The following is a 3,890-nucleotide window of genomic DNA, read 5'->3' on the forward strand; positions in this document are numbered from 1 at the left end:
TTTTAATGGAAAATAAAGAAATGTTAAAAAATAATGTAAAATAATCATTTTTTATATAAATATATTTTCCATTTAATTTAGCATTGAGGGTGTAAATGTATTGATGTTCTTTTTACATATAATTATAAGATAAGTATATTTTTTATTACATTATATTTCCATTAATTTATAATATTATATTGCAAATTTTTCTTATATGCAATTATACAAGAAAATACTAGTTCTTGTTGTGCATTAATACAGTGGTTTAATAAATAAAAAGAATAAACAAAAAATTATAAAAATATTATAATTTTTATATATTATAAATGCCTCAATTTGTCTTAGAAATGTATAATATATTTTGACATGTTGTTATTTAAAAACATAAAAAGAACAATTTATATTTATGAAGTGATTCATAATTATTTATATAATGGGTAACCCCATAAGAACGATACAAAATGTATGTTTCTAAATGTTGTTATAAACATAAATTATATTATTTAATTTTAGCGTAGCTTATTTGTGTAAAACAAGGGATTGTTTCTATTTAAGATCATTATTTTATATTTCTCAATTCATTACTATTATTTTTAGTTTGATTTTAGTGATACATATTCCCATTGTATAGAAGATTTCCAGTAGACAAATTTTATTCCTAAGGAAAATGCAACTAACAAATTAACACATCTATGTAGTGATTTTTTTCCAAGTTTTAGTAACGATGCGAGTTCTTTTCCATTTTGTAATTATTGCCAACTTGTTACTTATTATTTAAAACATATAAAAACAAATGAACATATTTACGTAAAAGCATGTTGTAAATTTTTCTTTTACAAGCTCTGGGGTCTAATGAAAAAATATCAATGCGTATGTGGAGACACTAAAGAATGTTATGATAAAATGAGGAGTCTAAGCGAAGCCACTGCCCATATTACATATTTCTAGTTTAATCAAACTTTGCAGTGATAATTATCCGGATGATCTTGATGAAGGTATATTTCAAATATTTAAAAAGATAGATGAAACATATGATAAATTATATGAATTCAAAATATACGAACATCCGGTCTATTCTAAATATGAAAAATTTAGGGATGGGATGAAACATTTAGAAAGTTGTCAAAAAAATTATAATGGCAGTTTTAAAGAAGTGCTTAAATATTTTAAAGACATTTTTTCAACATATCTAACGGAATTAAAACCTAATATAGCTGGTGCCAGTGCATTAATACCTTATCTCATTCCAGATAAAAGGAAAAATGTATACTGTTGCAAAATTGGATGCAATAACAGATACACATACTCGTAAACAAATAAATACAGGAGCTAACTTTTCCTTTTTTGCAGTATTGATAAATATGTTCATCTCGTATAAGGTCCATAATAAATTACATTTTTTTTAATATATATTATTTTACAATTTATATTACATATGATGATGAAACATTTTTATCAAATATATAATATATTGATGAGAATATTATAATGTCACTTTATTTTTAGTACACTCATTTTGGATCATATTTACAGTCCAAAGCAAAGTGGATAAGGAAGATAAGGAAAAGAATAAATAAAAGAAATATTAACTTAATTTGTTCATATGAAAATTTAAAATGTGCATTAAATAATAAACAATATGAAATAGCATATAGATCAAAATGAAAAATCTAAACATTTAACAGAAAAAAAGTAAAAGTTATTCAATTTGAATTCTTTTAAATAATATAATATGATTAAAGGGAATTTTACACATATACATTAAGAAATAACTACAAGAACATATATATGTTAATATATTAAAAAAAAGTGAAAAAATATACTAATTCTTTTTACTTTAAGTATGTTGAAATATAAATTTTGTTATATTCACCTATAATGTATATATTTATTATTAAAAATGAAATAAATTTAATATATATAAATTTTTTATGATAAATAATAGTAACAAAAACTTGTTTGAAAATATTTATAATTATATTTAATTCATTAATAATTTACGAAAATTATCACAGTGACAATCAATATGTGATTATTATATCTGACGAAAGCATGAGTTTGAAATAAATACGCTAAAAATAACTCAATTGATTAGTTTTCAACATTATACATAATATGTCCAAATATTTTATACCAAAAAAATAAATAGAAAAAATCGATGAATTTTAATGTTTATATACTAGGAATATGCTCCTACATAAAGGTAAACGTAAAATGACATGGATTATAAATCCTTATAATTATTCGTAAATGTTATATAAATCATTTTATTTGAGTAGTATAAGCGTGTGTAAATACAATTCATTACTCTATATATTTAAATAATTCTGGAAATAATAAAACTAACATTTTAATACTATTCAATATAAAGGTTACACAAAATATTATGTAAAAGACCATATAATACCAATATATTTTTATAACAATAATTATAATCTCACTAAAATGTTATAATTATATTATTATATTTCATTACATAAAATACATAATATATATACATCATGATTTTCAGTTTAACATATTCAATACGATTAAATTAATACTTTTTTAACACATAGAATTGTCTAATCCTCTAATAAATATTCAATGATATATAATGATAAAAGATTTCCTATTGCCAAATTTTTGAGAACGCTGAGATATATTGGAATTATGGTGGTTATTTAACTTAATAACATTTGCATATACTTATAACTCCATATTTCGTCCACATTTGACGTATATAAAAGGCTATCTTGATTTATGTCATATAATTTTATATTTAATTATAGAATTTACTCTCCTCAAAACACACATAATATGAATAACTACAATGTTTATGTATATTATACAAGGAATTAATATACTTATAATATTTATCGTGTGTTATTTTTTCTAATTTACAAAAAATTCAATTTTTGTTAACTGAAAAACTTTTAAAATATAGCTCAACATATTCCTCATCCATAAATATATTCAATAGGTGTAAATGTGCAGTATAGTAATTATAATCATATTAATATTGTTACAATGTTACATTATTTATAACAAAATGTAATTAAACAAAAATATTAATAATTATGACTAACAATAAAAATAATTGATATATAAAAAACAATATTATATTGTTTTCACACAAGTTATAATGCGACAGATAATACAAAAACTGAATTATTACCCTTTATTTACAAATAATATATTAGATGTATATTATTAAATATTTAAGGACAATCTATATTAGGACTTTCATATAAATTATAAATATAAGGAATTATGTATTTATCAACCATGTGTTCTATATATATATACATAAATATCTACACCGTAAACACTAGAACTTATACATAAAAAAAAAGTAATTCATATAATTTATGTCTCATCAACAATTCTAAATTAAACATTAAGTTATAATTTAATGCACATATCATATGTAAAACATTGAATTATTAAACACAAATTATTTATATATTCATATGCCATATATTATAAATATCTTTAATGATATTAATTAATTTAATATAATTTGAAAAATATAATGTTTTACATTATGTATAGAATAAATAACTGTTATACTAACAGTTATATTAATTAAAAATATTATTATAAATAAATAAACATACCTTTATATAAATTATATATTTTCTTACTCATAATATATGTGAATTAAAATTTTTGAAACCCAAAACAATAGCAATGATAAATATATAAGTATTAAAAAGAAAAGTATACAAAAATAATGATAAATTTATTATAATTAATAATCAGTAAAAATAACGAAGTATTTATCATTATATAAAACAAAAAAAATAATAACAACTTGAAATAAGATTTTTACTATAATATTCTAGTAATAGCACAATAATAGAGTAAATATGAATCAAAAAAATTAGCGAATATAATATATATTCGTGCATTTTTATCATATAATA

The 3,890-nt window shown here is 19.8% G+C and overlaps 1 protein-coding gene across 1 annotated transcript; it reads left to right on the top strand.

The window, feature by feature from the left end:
• Positions 1–415: 415 nt before the first annotated feature.
• PGO_000755 (variable surface protein) lies at positions 416–1,088 on the top strand (the record flags this gene model as incomplete). The annotated part of the gene is made up of 3 exons (XM_028690830.1): positions 416–445; positions 646–852; positions 1,005–1,088. The coding sequence occupies 3 exons, from the start codon at positions 416–418 to the stop codon at positions 1,086–1,088; spliced, it is 321 nt and encodes a 106-aa protein (XP_028546631.1).
• Between the last annotated feature and the right edge of the window lie 2,802 nt (positions 1,089–3,890).

Source organism: Plasmodium gonderi (assembly GCF_002157705.1).
Source record: "Plasmodium gonderi DNA, contig: Pgo-contig_68, whole genome shotgun sequence".
Lineage (NCBI taxonomy): Eukaryota > Apicomplexa > Aconoidasida > Haemosporida > Plasmodiidae > Plasmodium > Plasmodium gonderi.